The 18200-nt window shown below is 35.1% G+C and overlaps 1 protein-coding gene across 1 annotated transcript in view; it reads left to right on the forward strand.

The window, feature by feature from the left end:
• LOC145683248 (uncharacterized) overlaps positions 1 to 18200 on the forward strand; it is a 106040-nt gene that overhangs the window by 55698 nt on the left and 32142 nt on the right. The window contains exons 11-12 of the mRNA XM_081754619.1: positions 14308 to 14385; positions 17968 to 18003. Of these exons, the coding sequence (XP_081610745.1) occupies positions 14308 to 14385; positions 17968 to 18003 (114 nt within the window). The remainder of the gene's footprint in view (positions 1 to 14307; positions 14386 to 17967; positions 18004 to 18200) is intronic.

Below are 18200 nucleotides of genomic sequence, written 5' to 3' on the forward strand. Positions count from 1 at the left end.
GTGATCCCCTTGCCACACCGTGAAATCATCACTGACTTGTATAGCTTCAAAAAATAGATCAATATCCATAAACTTTAATACCTAAAGCCTTCCATTATTAAAATGTTCGTCAGTCTGCCGATATATATATATTTATAATCTCAGAAGAAGAAGAAAAAGTATATTTGATATTTTTTTCAGGAGCTAATCTATATATATAAAAGAGAACGCACAAATCCTTTGTTACCTCATCACGCTAATACGGCTGAACCAATTTCTTTTATTTTTGGGTGGTTATTAGGATTTGGACCCTAGATGGTTTTTATCATATCACTTTAATTTTTAATTACCAGTGTCTTGAGATAATTGACCATTCAAGTGTCCATAACGTACAAATCCTTTGTTAGCTCATCATAGCTAAATCTAACCGTATTTATATGCAACCCACATGACCGTGTCACTCGGCGGGTTAACATAAATGACAGGCGATATAATGTTAACATTCTTCTATGGTTTTTATCATATCACTTGAAAGCGAAAAAGTAAAAATTATCTAAGTAACAAAGTTTATTGCGTTCCAGGGTGACCGCAGCGAAGCGGGGTGAACGCTGCTAGTTGCAAATGAAAATGCGAATTGTGGTGAGACTTGAATGGTTCAATTGTCACCGCTAGACAACCAGCCATCTTAGTACTCAAGCTAATACTACAATTTCCAGAGCCTTGGTAATAGTATCATAACCATCTTCAAAGTCTTAAATTTTAACTTGCTGCCGTTCTTCGAGATCACTTCTCTGATAAAACCATAATGTTACTGGATTCGAATGTATAAAAGGAATTACTCATGATGAATTTTTAGAAAACTCATAAAAAATATGTAACATTATTTCGTTATGATCAATGTTTCCTCTTTTGGAGAAGCGCAGCGTCGTAGGAAAATATATGATGGCCTGAATTTGGTACTGTGTTTGGACGGCCTTACTGTTAGGAAATGGCAAGAGTAGATGTTGGCAGCGGTACGAAAAACGATATACAGACATGATACAGTATTCTATATCTTTTTTTTTCTGCTCAAGAAGATGTATCAGTAAATATAGAAACAATATTTTTACATTTTGTTTTATATAATCTCCCATATTAATGCAGAATTTTGTTTCTAAGAAGTTTCGTCTATCAAAACTGCTTTGTGTGTTCTGACTCTGACCGTTCGTCTATCCAACTGCGAGACAAAAAAATCTCCTGAAATAATTCATGCATCACCACCAAATCTGACCACGACATATAGAATCAACAATTTCCTTAATAAAGGCGATGCCGAAACCGGAAGTGGTAGAAACAAAACATTTCCGGTTTTCACGTTGATTGCTATAGAAATAAAACGCTAATAACGAGAAGCTATTTTCTGCAATGGGCTAAGCATTCCAAAATAACATTTAATATCCATCTTTAACACAAAACTGAAACCTAGAAAGCAAGAATAATAATATATAGGGAGAAGTTTTGTTATGGAGGACCAATTTAGTGTTCTAAGAATAGGTACCATGACCTTTATTAACTTCTTTTGGAAACCGGAAGTGGGAGAGTTAAACTCGTATATCCGGTTTTAACGTAGATTTTTTCAGAAAATAAGAGCCGTAATAGACACAAAGAAACGGTTTTCTGCAATCCAGTAAGTACCTGAAGAATATATTTCCCCTGTACTCTAGAGATGCAAGGGCTCGGAAAGAAAACGGTCTTTTTTTTAAAAAAATTCAATTTTTTCTGCTTCCCTTTTTTGCTTGGGAAATTTTGGACTTTTTTCAAACTTCTGCTTTAAATTGATAAAGTAGACTTTGTTTTGCTTCTCTATAACACAAAAAGTCATTTAATTAGTGGTTGTTACCGATAATAAAAACCTCGAAAATAAACCATGAATTTCGAAAAGATATTTGAAATAATTTTTCTTCAACATATTTACATTATTAATTTCAAAGGATTAACCAATGTATTTTATATAATAAGAATTTCTTTAACATCCTATATACAAAAGTAAGCAGAGTTGGCAAGAACCATGGTTGTTTTTGAAAATGTCAAAAACCCGTTTTGGGGGGAAGTTTAAACCAGGTTTTTTATGTTTAAACCAGGTTTTTTTATTTATATCTTTGCTTTATGTATTTATATAACATATTCACAGAAATAAGCTTGTTTCGCCTTGATGTTATTATGCAACAACGGGGTTATGTTGGAAGAGGTCCCATAAGCTTATAGAACTCCCGTCAGTAAATTTCTTAAATTGGGAAACTCCCGCCCTAGCCATCAGGAAAATCCCGTCATTACTTTAAATGTAAAACAATAACGGGGAAATCCTGTTATTGCTTTGCATGTAAAATTTAAAGATCAGTATTCTAAAACTGAGGTATTAAATTACAAATTTCGTTTGTAGATATCATTGAAAGTCCAATCCAAGCTAATGTTGGAAGCTACGTAGGCAGTCGATAAATTTTGCCAATTTCTATCAATATATTTAAGCAACCTTGGCTTCTTTATAAAACAACGAGCATTCATTCATGCAGAAACATACAATTTGATTTCGTTTCGTATGTTTAGGCTTAACATCCTTACTTAATACCGAGGTTATCAAGAAGACTTTTGCTTAAACTGACATCCAAACTGCTACTTGGTTTACGCATGAAAGAAGATTTGTGGTTCGACAGAGAATTGAACATGGGATACCTTGATTAAAAGGTGAAAAGGAAATAAAACTAATGCAGATGACTTGATATGTGGAAACGTCACCATGAAGTTCACACAATTCGCATTTTTCGTTCCTTTTATTTGTTTGGCTTAAACCAGTTATTTAAAAAGAACAGCTGGTGTAAACGAGCCAACCCTAAAAGTAAACACTTCTTTTAAAAAAATACACAAATAACTAGGAAAATTGTATGTAGTATTTTTACTTCAAAATATTCCATACCCTCTTTTTGAAACAAAATAAAGTTAAAATAAAACATAAGAGAAATAATTAGATTTATATGATACACTTAAAGGCTGCACATCTAGAGATTTTGGTTCTGTATAATCTTGAAATTCTACAGCTAAGTTTTAAATAACAACCATCACGGTTTACCCAATCCTCACGTTTTCTGAATTTTTAAGAAGAGGGATTCAACATGTCATTTCGGATCCCCCCCACCCTCCGTAAAGAAAAGGACTATATATTTAAGTTAAGCTAAATACAACTGCACAACAAACATGACTGAGTGGTTAGTTTTTTGCGCTTCTATCGGGAAGTCCGGGATTCAACCCAGCATTCGAACATTCTGACAAAGCTTTTCTTCATTCCATCTGTGAATGTAGAAATAGTGTGTGTACTGTGAGTTGGCCGACTTCCTTTCTAAATTGTTTTTAAATCGTTATTATTACTAATTACCAGCAGTGACGGTTTTGCGAAGGTTAGGAGGGCGGTCTTTCGGACTGAAGCATGTTCCCCAAATTTACGGAATGTCTAAAACAAACGGAATCTATTAGTTATGTCTTTACTAATAAATTTTAAGCTTCCGTCAAATAAAAATTAAGAACGTTTAGAAAAACTAGACATTAGTAAGAGAAAAACTTCCTAAAATACTTTTCTAAATCCGCCATTGATTCTCAGTATAAAATGATCTTCAAGGTTGTATCCGGAAGATTATTGCTAATCATAAACGAAACGAAACATTAGTTATGCCTCTACTCATAAACTTCAAGCACCTTCCAAATAAAATTAGGACTTTTTAGAAAACGAAACAATCAGAGAAACACCTCCCAAAGTACTTTTCTAAATCAGCTACTTATTATTTGCATAAATTGGTATTCAAAATTGTATCCGGAAAATTATTGCTACATCATTGCACAGCTACAGTATAAGAGAAATGTGGATATATTGAAAAATACTTTTGCGCTAGAAGCTAGAGTATTAAGCTCTTAGAAATGAAACACGGATGACAAACTGAAATGATCTAGAGAAGACAAAAATGTCGATAACTAAAAAGTAAAAATAAAGTTAAATAGCCCCTAAAATTGTCCTCAAATAGTACATTCTTCATGTTAGCTTTAATTCGTAAAACATGTTCTCCATCCATCTTAATGGTGAATTTCACAGCGAAATATGGCATTTAGGTCATTAAATTCTTATCTAACTATAGAATGTCCTATAAGAAAGCTATTTAGATAGAAAAATTATGAAAATGAAAAAAGCCAAAATTTCCAAAATTCTCGTTTTTTTTAAAAAAAAAAGCCGGCTTTTTATGTGAAAGAAACCATCGATTCAAAAAAACCTGCTTTTTTGCATCTCTACTGTATTCTAATATTTCTACTAAAAGCGAAACATGCATAAATCAAACATTTTCTGTTTTAGCGGTAGTCGTTGTACAATAAACGAAATGCTATCTGATAGCGACAGGGGGTATTTTACAAGCAATTAAGCGTATCAAAATCAAATGATATGAAATCTTGCAGTTTACGTCCCGCAATTAAGGGAAACGGATGATTAAGACAAGCAAACAATGATGGAAGAATTGGTGTAGTGATTTTGTAGGAGGAAACGGGAGTAACCCTTGGAAACACACGGACACGATGTTGTCCACCACAAACTTACTTGGATGCGGATCGAACCTGGGACCCCACACACTATACGTAAGTGCTCTACCATTAAGCCACCGTGTCCCCTGAAACGTCCCAAGAATATGTTCCATCTTTACTGTAATCTCCCTATTAAAGCCAGAAATTGACTTTAGGTTTTAATGGTGATATTTATATGTATAGAGTAAATTCAATACTAGATAACAAGAAATGTTTTTGTTCCATCCTTTAATCATCAAACAATACATATCATGTCCACGTTCACACAGAGCCCAAAGTACAAGGTATGGCATAAAAATATATGTCAAACTTGTCCGTAATAGGGCACAAACACATGTCGTAATGATACTAAACACACTGTCAACAACGTTAATAATACTGTGACTAAACACACTGCAAGAAGACGCTAGAAATATTAATTTTAGTGGAAATAATGCTACTTTAGTCCCTAGACAACATTTAAAAGGTGCTAAATTTTCTATTCTAACAATATAAATAAACCAATTGCTTTGATAAAAATATCCTTAAAAATTTCTAGATCAAGAGACAAAGTGCTACATTGGTAACACTGATAACAAGAGACAAACGACAACCGCCTCACGTTTCCGCGCATGTGTATAAATTTTTGACGTACAATTATATCATCTCAAACATTGTTTCAGTGATCAAAACATAACATACTAATCCGTCAAAACTAATGAAAACAAGGCAGTAGATCATTTTGATATGATATACTTGCTCACATTCTTTATGTTCATGGCAGACATATTCGTAATGTCAAAAAATCGACATATTTCCTTATGTTTAGCAATAGAAGGCAATTCATTTGTACACATTAAAGTATGTCCAAATTTGAAGACATGCATTTTGTGTCGTTTTGAGTCGTTTTGGGCTCTGTGTGTTGATGCTCCTTGTAAAATGGACATCTCATAAAATGAAATGGAAATCAGTACCAATTCAGGTTTCAAATTTAGACAATATCCCACATACAATCCAAACTAATTCACGAGGTGTAAAAGTGACACTGCTACTTGATATATAGTTTCACACTGTACAATATACAGTTTGGGTACAAAACCTCGCGGCGACAAACTCGCGGACCAAAACGTCCCCTGGCCAAAACCTCGCCTCCCAAAACCTCGCGGCCCAAAATCTCGCAGGGCCGAAACCTCGCCTGGCCAAAACATCGCCGCCCAAAACCTCGCGGGGCAAAATCTCGCCTGGCCAAAACCCCGCCTGGCCAAAACCTCGCCGCCCAAAACCTCGCGCCCCAAAGTCTCGCCGAGCCGAAACCTCGCCTGGCCAAAACCTCGCCGCCCAAAACCTCGCGGGACAAAATCTCGCCATACCCAAAATCTTGCCTGACCAAAATGTAAATGTTCCAACAGATAATAAGAATGACGGTATAAAAGACGGTGTTTCAGAAGAAGTATCACGGGTATTTGACCAAGTCCCGCGATACCATATGAAAATTATATTTCTGTATTAGAGGATTTCAATGTGAATGTAGGACGACAGGATATTTTTAAACTGGTTATAGGGAAAGAAAGTCTGCATAAGGAAAGTAATGACAACTAACGAGGTTAGTTTCATGAACTTTGGAACATCCAAAAACTTAAAATTTTAACGAAAATCTAATAATATTTATGAAAGTATGAAATAATATATGAGTTTTTACGACGTCCCTTGATTATGCTCTGTAGGTTAAAGGAGACATAGATGACCAGGATGAAGGAAATGATCGAATAAAGAAAGTGGGAGGAAACGGAAGTAACCCGAGAAAGCCCACATACACGATGTTTTGTATCTTATTATTATTATTATTATTATTATTATTATTATTATTATTATTATTATTATTATTATTATTATTATTATTATTATTTGTAATGTGGAATTGCATATTAAGAACTGGGTAAATTTTAAAGAAAAGTTTCATTCGCGGCGAGGTTTTGGGTGGCGAGGTTTCGGCAACGCGAGGTTTTGGCCCGGCGAGATTTTGTCCCTCGAGGTTTTGGGCGGCGAGGTTTTGGCCACGCGAGGTTTTGGCCCGGCGAGATTTTGTCCCGCGAGGTTTTGGCCGGCGAGATTTTGGGCGGCGATGTTTCGGCCGCGAGATTTTGTCCGTATCCCACAATATACAGATCGATATTGAATAGGTAAGAAGATAAATAATTTCTTCTATTTCTGTGATAAATATTTCGTCACTTAAGATGAGTTTAAAGATGCATAATAATCAATGTATGGATTCAAGTGTTTCTATCTTTGTAATGTGATTTATGAAGAACTAGCATATCAAAAATAATTCAATCCAATTCAAAACATGAACTTCCCAACTTTATGCAAAAATAAGTATAACAAACAATCAGGAATAATCTGTGACTTGTTTATACTGTATTTTCTTTATTTCATTGTTGACTTCAATTAAGTTTACTCTTCAAATATACGTCCCGAACAATAAAACTCGTTCAACAACTAAAGCAAGAAAATATGAAGGATCCTTGAAAAGTTTTTTCACACTACTAACAACAGTAGATCTGGTGCTCGGTTATTATAAAAATTCGAAAGAATACGCCTCTCTTCTTTTAATATATGAAGGGTCCAGGGGAATAATATGATAAGTCACATTTTGCAAATTTTACAGTACAACAAATTTAAAGTTTGAAGTTATATATTTTTCAAAATGTCATTACAATGCAATGCTTATTGTTGTTAACATTCATTTTAGTTATATCTTATTGTGATTGGATATTATAAAGTATGAAAAATAATATAGTAGTAATACTTTTTTAACAATAAAAATTACTGTGGTCTGTTTACCGGACTTATCAGAGTTTTCCCCAAACAATCACTACTGTCTTGAAACTGATGATAATTTTATACACAAAATTGCTGTAAGAAATCTAATAAAAACACATTTTTGTAACACTTGTATTACCTGACCAGGATATTAGTGCGGTTTTTCGTGGAGGGCGCTAGTGTTGTGTTTACATCAGTTTCTAGGTAAGCGCGGTGGGACAGGAGAACGGAGAGCGTCACTCTGCAGTGTATCCAACGATTTTCAAAAGTTGCAGTTTACATGTTATAAGTAGCCTAATCTGTTTCGCTTAATAAAGAACTCCATAAATTGTATAGTTGTTATTGAATGCAGTAATTGTTATTCTTGCAGTAATGCAGATGTATTGTGGATAATGGCATATGCATGGAAATTAACAATTTAAGAACAAGATAGCACAGAAGTGATTTTCTACCGTGTGTTAAGCAGATTATATATAAAAAAATTATTACGTTTTATTTGATTTCATTATAAAACAGTAGAAACCTGTAAAACTCAGTAATAAGAGGTTAATGACTAAAAGATTAATTATGGGTTGGTAGCTTAGATACTTGTGCAATATCTTGTAACTGTAAGTTTAAATCAAGTTAAGGCTCGCGATGCTTGTATTTGTTTTAATGTAGGTTTATCGATTGACAACTAAATTATTTTCTTAAGTTGTAGCCAAGAAAGAATTTCGATACGTTTCCACTCGAGAACTGTGAAGTTCTCTTTGTTGGTCTATTGGCTAGCGCATGTGTCTTTGTTGTACGTGGTTCTGTGAGAGCCCAACAATTAATTTTACAATCTTTCACTTTCATTAATCACCTGTCTCCTCTAGCATAAAGAGCATAATCATGGGACGTTAAACTAAAGAAATTTCATTTCATTTTTTCGATGAATGTGAACCTTTTGAGGGAAAAGAAAGTGAAGAAGAAATTTTTCTTAATTTTTTAAAGGGCTACGGGATTGGATAGCTTGTCTTTCGGGATTGCCTTGTAAAACCTGATTACAATGCTTCTTTCTTTTAGGATTATTATCGTAATCCAGCCTTTTGGTAAATGTGAAATAAAAGTATCGATAGAACATCAGCGTATGGGTAATGTAAGCATAAATATCATTGGTTCAATACACAATAAATTCACAAGTTTTATTTATGAGTATAGAAATTCCCTTTGAACTTCCTCTGAATTTCTTTGAATTCAGAATTTGACTTCAGAAGACTGAGTTTAGCCCGTGAGCATAAGTTGCATATAGTTCAAACATATCAGATGTACGGTCTTGTTTAACAAATCCTGTGTACACATATGAAATTCAAAGACAAAGGCAATCAATCGTCTTTAAACAGCTGTGTTTTTATTTCAAGTGTAAGTACTAAAATTTGCTACGTATAGTTCCAAGAGGGGGTCCTTAAAAAACTGAACTTACGTACCTAACATTGGCACTTATCTTCTTCTTCATGATTTGATGTAAGAAGCGGCCGCATGATTTCCGGCCAATTGTTTCATCGCCGGTATCTTTGAGCAATGAGATGGCAATGGAAGACAAACTTAGTTCTTCTAACTTGATAATTTGAAAAGCTTACGCAAGTGGTTTTGTTACTTAAATACATATCTATTCACTCTAATCAATTTCAAAAGTACCATTAACTTTATAATAACATAATGAATGTAAGAGTTACCATGAACATGTATTTTGTATTTCTTTTTTAATATGAAATTCGTTTTTTTCTGAATTTCACTGGGGCTATAAGAAATCAATTGTCAGGCTCCCCAATTTAAATTTTAATCGCTCTCCTACTCCCCCCAATGTAACATTGGGTTTATTTCTTTTAAATAAATTTTTCAAAATATGGTAGAAATACTGGATTTTTAAATTACCAAACCATGCTAAATAATGACAGGTTAGATATCAGAGAAAGTTATCTTTATCTACCATCTTAATTAGGGGCGGATCCAAATCTCCTTCGGAGGCGGTTAGATTATCAGTTCCTCTGTCACCAGTCTTTTGCAGCACATCCGAAAATGATCTCAATGTTAGTTTCTTACTGAAGGTACTGTCAATCAATCGATCACATGGTTCAAATTGGTAGCAATTTCGAAAACGCCTTATCTCAAAACTACATAATAAAACTTGCTTTAAACAATGAAAGCGCAGTTGCGAAAGATAACTTTGATTCACAAAGATGAACTTCGAGGTTTTGTTAACAGATGAAATAGGAATTCCTTACACTCTAATGCTACGAAGTTCTCAGTGTTCCTTTGTACAACACTGAGGTTAGTTTATTCGCAAGTTATTGCCAAATAAATATGGAGGGTGTATGTACTTTTTTGCAGTCCCTTAAAATGTTCTGAAAATAATTTACATAACTTTTGAAATTGTGTTTGTCTTAACTTGAACATATGCGTGAAGTGGTTTATTATGAACAGGGCAAAAACAACTGTGATAGATTAATTACAAGTAATCCGGTTAGAAACACTGTTGTTTGTATTTTAGTTCCAAAACCGGCCGCCCGCACTCGTTCGTTGGTCAGGATATACATATTATGAAGTCTTTTCAATGGTGGTTTCTTGATTTACTGTGCCTTTGGAAGGTTTGTGTAGTACTCCACTGCTTTTAAAGAGAAATAGTTTTACAGTGACTGCAAATCTGCATATTTTTCTTGAGATATCTCCAGGAATGATAAGCCTAGATGAGTTATGCTTTTAAAATTAGTTGAGGTGAAAACAAGATAAGTTAGAGACAGCATATAGAAGTAGTGCTGTCAATCGAGTCGATTCTGACCCGAATCGGGTCAGCTTTCAAAAATGAAAAATGAAAACTTTTAGTTTTACGTCCCACGCTTATGCCGGTTAGGCTAAAGGAGACGGTGATGATGAGTGATAAATGAAATGGTGGAATGAAGAAAGTGGGAGGAAACGGGAGAACCCCGAGAAAACCCACGCACACGGTGTTTGTCCACCACAAAGTTCACTTGGCGCAGGCCGGAATCGAACCCAGGTCCCAAGCACCAGAGGTGAACGCCATTGAGCCACCGCGGTCCCCAGCTCTTTTCAAGTCACTGGTTGGTCAGCTCGGGTCATGGATAGTCAGCTAGGGTCGTCTTACGGGTCAGTCGAGTCAGCTCGGATCGGGTCACGTGTCAGGTTGGTTCGAACATTTTTGTTTCGGGTAAGGTTCCGGTTGGCTTTTGGGTCAACTTGAACCGAACCAAAACAAAAATGTTTGACCTAACCTGATCCGAGCTGACTCGACCAACCCGTAACACAACCCTAGCTGAATCTACTCAATGACTCGAGCTGCCCCAACTAGTGGCCCGGCTCGAGTCGGAATCGACCCGATTGAGAGCACTGTTTATAAGCTAAGTTAAACATTTGTAGGCTTGTTTACGTTAGGGTAGGTTAAGTTAGTTATTTTGTAACGTGTAGTACGTTAAAACTTACCATCATAGGCCGAGGATTACCAGTATTTTTCAAATGTTTCGTAAGATCATCAACTTTTCCGCGATCAATACCATGAGATGAAGTGAATGCAGCTTTACAAACAGGACCTCCTCCGTCTATCCTTCTTGTACCACCCGCAGTTAGGGATGCGTTCGAGTCGAGTCGAGACAGAATTTTCCTGACAAAATTCGAGTCGAGACACAGCTCTTCCAATAGAAAAATATATATTTTTCGAGTCGAGACATCACTTTTACAGCACATTTTCGAGTCGAGACAGTCTCAAATCTTGTCTCGTGCGCATCCCTACCCGCAGTCGGTATGAATATGATGCATCACAATAAGACGCTTCACTCTCGTTTTTCCTAGGCCTACATCTCTGCGCAAGTACTATTACAATTAGGCCTGGCAGGTATATGTTAATTTCATCATTTGACACCATATCGTTCATTCGTCTAATGATTTCTTGTTTTCCTACATCATTAAACTTCTCAAAACGTCGTTTGCAGGTGCACTCTGAGCCGGTCTCATGGCTCTGTCGTCTGAGTTTTGCATTACATCTCGAATTCTTCCATATGAAAGTTTTTTCTTAGATGTTGAAGGTGGAGCAGATTCTTCTTCACTCAGGGAATCATCCATGCTTTGATCATTACCACTGGCCACAACAACTAAAGAAACCCACGTTTTATTGTAAACTTCACGTAACTAGAGCACGTTTCTGAACGGAGACTGTGAACAAGTAATTTCTTAAATGGCCGATATCAATGCTGATAGCTGTATATACAACACAACAATAACCTCGACTTAACAGCGTTTTCCCCAGAAGGTCGTGGACTTAACATATTCTTCCCCAGGATGGGTTTTCTTTACTCGGATTTTCGGACTTATCATAGTGTTCCCCTCGACCCTTCATATATATATATATATATATATATATATATATATATATATATATATATATATATATATATATATATATATATATATATATATATATATATATATATATATATATCCCTATGTGATTGAATGTTTGAACCTCTTCCTTTGCTTTTCCCAACAGTCTGAAGAAATAGTTCCGTGTGATGTACGGAAATTTCTTGTTATTACTTTCGGGTAATGATTTTTTTAAAGTTTAATTTAAGACCGAAAACAATGCATCAAGTAACTTACTTGTATCTTTGGGATGAAGCATTATTCAATAGAATTACATACAATTTGTTTCCTGAATACAGACGTGATCGCACGTTTGTCAGTGACGAATATCGTGAAAGCAGTCCTTCTACGTCTGTTATTGGTGATAATGTTGATACTGTGCGTGAAATGATTGGGAGAGATCGGCATGTTACATACCCTGAAATTTGTCCATCCTTGGCCATTGACACGAAAGCAATGGACATGATTGCATGGTCACCTGAACGTACCAAAGCTTTTAAACTGTTGGATCTCACACAATCTCACAAAATCTCGGATACAGGCGCATGTCAATTGATGTACACAAATATCAAGAAACATTCAACTGGGGTAACTCAATTTTGGTGTACTATATTATTACAAAGAATGAAGCTTGCATCTATTCATATAAACCCGAACGTAAACAGAAAACCATGTTTTGGGGGCTCAAAAATGAGTTGAAACCTACAAAAACTGTTTGTGCGAGGAGTACTTCAAATCAAATAATTGTTTGTTTCTTCCGTTATACAGGGTGATCCGGAAGTGGGCGTATCCCCTTAGTTTCAACAGTATAGTAGAATGTAGAATGTCTGTACACAGTTACCTTGAAGTCTTAAGAGTCATAAACATCAGTATGATCGCCATCCATGTCAAAACAGAGCTGAATTCTGCGCCAAGTTCTCGCAGATGTTTTGCGGAGATACTTCGGAGTCACGAGGGTGAAGGCGTGTTCCACAGCTGCTCGTAATTCCTGAGTTGTGTGATTTTGAGTGTTTCTTACTTATTGCTTTATGAAACCCCAGAAAGCATTGTCTAGTGTCTCAGATGGAGACTTTTTGGGGATCAGGCAAAGGGAGCTGGTGAAGATGCACAACCTCTTCCAATCAAGCCGCCAGGATACGTCTTGTTCAGGTAATAACTGTTAACATGCAGAAACAGCAGAAAACAAATGAACATGGGTAGCAATGTTGCCGGACAGTGCTAAGCAATGTTACCAGTGAATGCCAAGCAATGTTTCTAAACAAATGTGGGTAAAACCTAAAAACCTTCAGGAAACACCAATTCGGGGTGATGATGTATAAAGGGGTGATATGTTTATGTACTGTACTTATAAATTACACATATCACATCCCCAGCTAATGAACTGTATGATTAAACCCATTTTACTGATTCACCCAGATATCATGGAGGAACGAGAAATAAGACTTAACGAATATTTTAGGTGTTACTTGCTTCAATTCTTATTCAAAAGTACATGCGTTAATATGATAAATATGACATGCTTTGTTCATATGTAAACATAATGATATAATACTTAAAGGTTCGTACATTGAATTACTTAGCTTCTTTCTGCAGTAATTGTTCCTTGCTTGCTAGCTAAACCACATGGTTGCTTGCTAAGCCATCATACTTTGTCTCCGGTCACACATAAACTGAGTAGCACTCTAAAACACCGTTAAGAGCATGTAAATATTGTATATTAATTAACATGTGTGTTTTTTCTAAAAACTATGAATAAATGTGCTTTTCTAAAACTATGAATGAATATGCTTGCCTAGTTGCACTTCACAGCACATTGTCGAATGAACAGACAAAACTTGAAACGAACACTGAAGACACTGTGGCCAGCCTATGCAAACACAACTCACTAAAACTCACCAAAAAATCGCTAAAAGAATCACAAAGAATTCACTAAAACCACTAAACTATATACAAAAAATGAAACTAATATGAATAAAAATAATGCACATATGCAAGCTTATCCACGGGGTACGCGAACTTCCGGACCACGCTGTACAAGATGTGTGGCAATCATAGCCTTAAATGATCGAAGGACAATAAATGCTGAATAGTTTACAACAATTTGGTTGTTACACGGCATCAACAAATAGTTTCAAGCAAACACAAATCCTCACATCATTCTTCACCACCACAACACCAGTTCACACTCAGCACATCAAACTGTTGGTTATTGTAAAGTAAAATTACCGAACTAATTGAGTTGTCTCATAAATGTTTCCAGAAGTCACAGTATCAAAAAATTTCTCAATTACTTTAAGATTATTTATTTCATTTTTTAATTCGGTCAAAGGTTGAATATTGGTCTCTTGAATTTTAATGTATTAATTTGAATACTGTCGTTCCATACAAAATATATTCAATAGATAAAGAAGACGTGTTGCCATCTATTGCTGATAGTTGATCGTTTACAGTTACATAGAGCTATAAATATCAATTTAAATTAAGTTAATATATCCCTTTATAATCTCGAATATAAATTTATCGTTTTTTTTTTTTTTTTTTTAGATCCGTGTACATTTTTGGCATCAAAGCCCGATGAAAGAATTGTTTGTGTAAAAATGATGCAAGAGTGGCCAGATACACGTAAGTATTGTTATATTATCACGTAACTTAACACTTACTTCGACGTACTTATCTGATAGATTTGTTTAGTATTTAATTATAATAAAAAATGTCTGTGTGTGTGTCTGTCATCAACTTTCCGCAGAGAAAAGAAGTGACCTAGCATAGAAGGAGAACCCACCAAATTTAGCGCAAGGTTATATCTTCACGAGATCGAATATTCTACAAAATCCTTTCTCGAATTTAGGCATGGAAGGAATTACAGATCAAAATATATGCATAAAGGAAGAGTGTTACTATCCAAAACACTGAATATTAGTGTTAAATCTATAGTTTTCGGGGTCACTGAAATGAACTGTAACATTCCTGACAAGATTCAAGTACAACTTTAGCCCGCATTGTTATAGACACTTGAAGGGAGGTATAAAAATTAACATTTTCAAAACTACTTATATTAGAAACAAATTCATAGGTTTTGGAGTGATTGAGAGAAGTAGTAACACTCCCGGGGCCATTCAAGTGTAAATTTGGACCAGATTGTAATGTGGGTTTGCGGAAACGTGTGAGGCAACATTTCGAAAATGAGCGAATATTAGTATCGAATTCCTCGTTTTCGAGGTCGTTGAGATGAATGGGAACGCCTCAATGCCGTATATGTCCAACTTTACTCACCTGGTCACGAGAGTTATGGGAACGTGAAAAATATGTCCAAAACTAGCTATGCTAGTGTGAAATTTATTCCTTTCGAGACCGCAAAGTATTAATGACAATACTGATGGCCCCCATAGCAGAACATGCCGCGATCTGCGATGTTATCGCAGAAAATTTGCCGCACCTGTACAGAAAATTAGCCACAGGAAAAAAAATATAACCAACAGAAAAATGTAAAAACATCCCTTCTATGTGTAGATATCTTACATGCAGGGACGACTCGCATAAATACGAACTGTTTTTTACGTCGCGCAAAGCGTATTTTTAACAATCACAACTGTTTCTTCTGCAGAATATTTTTGACTTATAAAAGCTCATCGCAGAAAGACAAAGAAAGTTCTGCCATTGGGCTGATGGTATTTGAGTCCAAGTTTAGGAAACAAATGAAAAGGAAACTAATTATTTGAGTTTAACTTCCCACGTTATGCTTGTTAGGCTAATTGAGACGGATGACTAACGCAAATGAATGACTATGAAATAATTAGTGGAATGTATATGTGGAAGGAAACAAACCTACGAACACGGTGTTGTCCACCAGCAACTTCCTTTGCCGGGGTTAAAATCAGGGACCCGACGCATCACAGGTAAGCTAATTCCACTGAGCCCTCCTGCTTCTCTTTAGGGAAGAATTTACATAGAAGCTGGTTACGACGTTAAAAGGGGTATTACCAATAGTATTACTCTTCGGTATCTTCTTATTTCACTCATATTGAGAGGGGCAACACCGAAAGCGTTGCTTTTTCTTGTTTATTTGTCTATTTCACTCACTTCTTTAGCTTTAAACATGATATATTGCCTCCTTATTCTCTCCGTGTGAACAATGACTATTTCAGCTGTGTTAAAAGATTTTTTATTATTATTTATATGAAACGAAGCAATTGTCGATACAAAAGGAAATATGAAACTTATTATTTTCAGAATATGCGTCTGATTAATTGACTAAACCAGACTTTATTAATCTCTTTGACAGACTATACATTTTATAGAATATTCATGATATTACCACCCTACTTTTTGTTTTGTTATGATAATAATAACAAATTACAATAGTATAATATTACCAGTTACCATATAATATTATCTAAGTACCAGTCAGCTGGATGCACAATGATACTGTCATTGAGTGGTATAATTTGTCCCAAAATTTATTTTAAAGTATTCTTAAATGATTCACTAATAATGAAATGTAATGTGTAGATTCTGCACTTCTGGATCGTCTGAATAACTTAAACTTACTTTTATTTTCTAAAATTTTGCAACAAACCCAACGGACCTTCTCAGCATATCAGTGAGTCGAGGTATATTTATTGGAAACCTTGTACTAAATGCACATTTTGGCTACAAAGTGCATTGAAATGCACTTCTGCAGTGTTATAGAAAAGTCACGGTATAACGATTTTCCCTCCAAGAAAATTAATGTCCTTTTGCAAAATAGCTTATATGTGTAAAGCTTCCACTCTCACCCACACATATATATAATAATACACGTAATTTTAATGGGAATCAAGGGAATAGAAACTAACCAGAACCAAAAATAGCACAATATAATTATTATTATGTTCTAATAATTATAAATAATTTTGTTTTCAAAAATACAATATAAACCGTGGAGCTATTGATCAAACTCGTGTATAGAATTAGCTTCCTGGTGTGTTCATTTCTGAATATCTACTGGAAAATTGCTTCCTCCTGAGTTTTATCATATTTACATAACTAATAGTATGACAATATACTAACGAAGAGCATAAAACACTATTTGATGAAGGGAGAATGAACGGATAACCAAGGAAACTTGAAACCAAGCTGAGGGATAATACATCGACTTCAAATGTTGAGCAAATATCGTGTTGAAGAATTACCAAGTAAGAAATCGTAACATATCTGAATTATTAAAGGTAACTTCAGGATAAAAGACTATTCTATAAACTTCTTTTCGCCCATGACATGGCATTCATTCAACTACTTTAATAGTAAATCATTAGCTATGACATCCAAAGGTTAAATAATGCACTTGTCACATTCATTAAGAAGCTACTTTAACACTAACTTCATATCAAGTATACTCATTTTTTTAATATCATATATGCGTACAAGATGGTGGATGAACAAATAAAGTCCTTATTTTTTTTCGTGACACACTGACCTAGGAAGGAAAAATTGAAAAAAAAAAAGTTCTTTGGATTTCGCACTGTAATCGACAGTTGTTCGTTTGGGTGTACTTCAAACAGCAGAACGTGAATTATTGAGAAAAGTTGTGGAGTGAGTTACATCCTTGAAATTGTGAAGAGACAAGACGAGTAGTTTGTGCGCAATGCGATCGCGAATGAAATTTACAAGAAAATAATGTTCGTGTATGAGTAAGATACCATTGACCTTGGCAAAATTTTCAAATGGTACATTTCTTTTTTAAAGGTTCCATTTCAACCTCAGATATTTGCCACACGTAATGGGCGTCCAGTAACAGAATCCTGCGAACAGACTACTGAAAGGCATTCGTAATGACAACCAATCGCATCATTGAATGATGTCGAAAATGTCTCCAAGGTTTTACTTCCTATATTGGAGTTCGTAAGTGAGTGCTCAAATATTGCTAAAGAACATCACAGGTGTTCTTAAGAGACAGCGAACCATGCCATAATTGGACACCTGGCACAGTACGTTGATAAAGCTTATGCTTCTCTCAAAAGTATCATTACAGGCAGCAAGGCCTACTTATATTTATTTCTAATCTACCTTTAATGACGTTTTCTGTTAGATTTACTTGTTTTGGTTATTATTTCAATGAAATAAAACACTGTAGTAAAAACGGAGCATTTAATAGTATTCATTTAAATTTTGCGAGGAAGATATGTGATTCATTTCTCTTATCCTGCTTTTTCCTATGTATTACAGAACCTCCACTGGCAAAGTCTGGAGATAAACATCCAGGTAGGATGTTTATATATTATATCTTATAAAGATCGCTATATATATAATTATGTGTGTGTGTATGTGTGTGTGAGTATGCATGTTTGTGTACCTGAAGTTTTACATTGAACAATGTGTTCTTAAATTACTTTCGAACTCATTTAAAGTTGTTAAAAGTTTAACAAAAATGTCGTCCATAAAGAGAAAAAAGGAGAAAA

The sequence above is a fragment of the Thermobia domestica genome, chromosome 4 (assembly GCF_964235325.1).
Source record: "Thermobia domestica chromosome 4, izTheDome1.hap1.1, whole genome shotgun sequence".
Taxonomy (NCBI): Eukaryota; Metazoa; Arthropoda; class Insecta; order Zygentoma; family Lepismatidae; genus Thermobia; species Thermobia domestica.